The 552-nt window shown below is 68.8% G+C and overlaps 1 protein-coding gene across 1 annotated transcript in view; it reads left to right on the top strand.

The window, feature by feature from the left end:
• Nucleotides 1–552, top strand: part of COL2A1 (collagen, type II, alpha 1) — a gene marked incomplete at its 5' end in the record, with an annotated part of 3,136 nt that overhangs the window by 1,257 nt on the left and 1,327 nt on the right. Inside the window, 3 exons of the mRNA XM_009704903.1 lie at nucleotides 1–20; nucleotides 194–301; nucleotides 387–525. The exon at nucleotides 1–20 is cut by the window's left edge and continues 16 nt beyond it. Coding sequence (XP_009703205.1) covers nucleotides 1–20; nucleotides 194–301; nucleotides 387–525 — 267 coding nt within the window. The remainder of the gene's footprint in view (nucleotides 21–193; nucleotides 302–386; nucleotides 526–552) is intronic.

Below are 552 nucleotides of genomic sequence, written 5' to 3'. Positions count from 1 at the left end.
CCGGTCCCTCCGGTCCCAGGGTAAGTCCTGCCCCTGGCGTTTGGGGAGATGAGAGGAAAAGGAGGCACCTCCGTCCTTGATCCCCCCGGATCGCCTGCCTCGCTCGCTGACGGCACGAGCTAACAGCTCCCCGGCACCTTTCCTGCCTTCTTGCAACGACTTGACGCCCCCGCTCGTTGGGGCTCTCTCCTAGGGTCCCCCCGGTCCTGTCGGTCCCTCTGGCAAAGACGGCTCCAACGGCATGCCCGGCCCCATCGGTCCCCCCGGCCCCCGCGGACGAAGCGGCGAACCAGGTCCCGCGGTGAGTAAAAATGCCGTCGACGGCAGGGAAGGGAGGTCCAGCTCACCGAGCAGCCCATCAGGATTGCATCTTCTTCTTCCCCTAGGGTCCTCCCGGAAACCCAGGTCCCCCCGGTCCCCCCGGCCCCCCAGGCACTGGCATCGACATGTCGGCTTTCGCTGGCCTGGGTCAGCCGGAGAAGGGTCCCGACCCCATCCGCTACATGCGGGCGGACGAGGCTGCCGGTGGCCCGGGGGACACCGACGGCGGGG

The sequence above is a fragment of the Cariama cristata genome, unplaced genomic scaffold (assembly GCF_000690535.1).
Source record: "Cariama cristata isolate BGI_N322 unplaced genomic scaffold, ASM69053v1 scaffold23487, whole genome shotgun sequence".
Taxonomy (NCBI): domain Eukaryota; kingdom Metazoa; phylum Chordata; class Aves; order Cariamiformes; family Cariamidae; genus Cariama; species Cariama cristata.
This window is presented reverse-complemented; position numbering and strand designations above follow the sequence as displayed.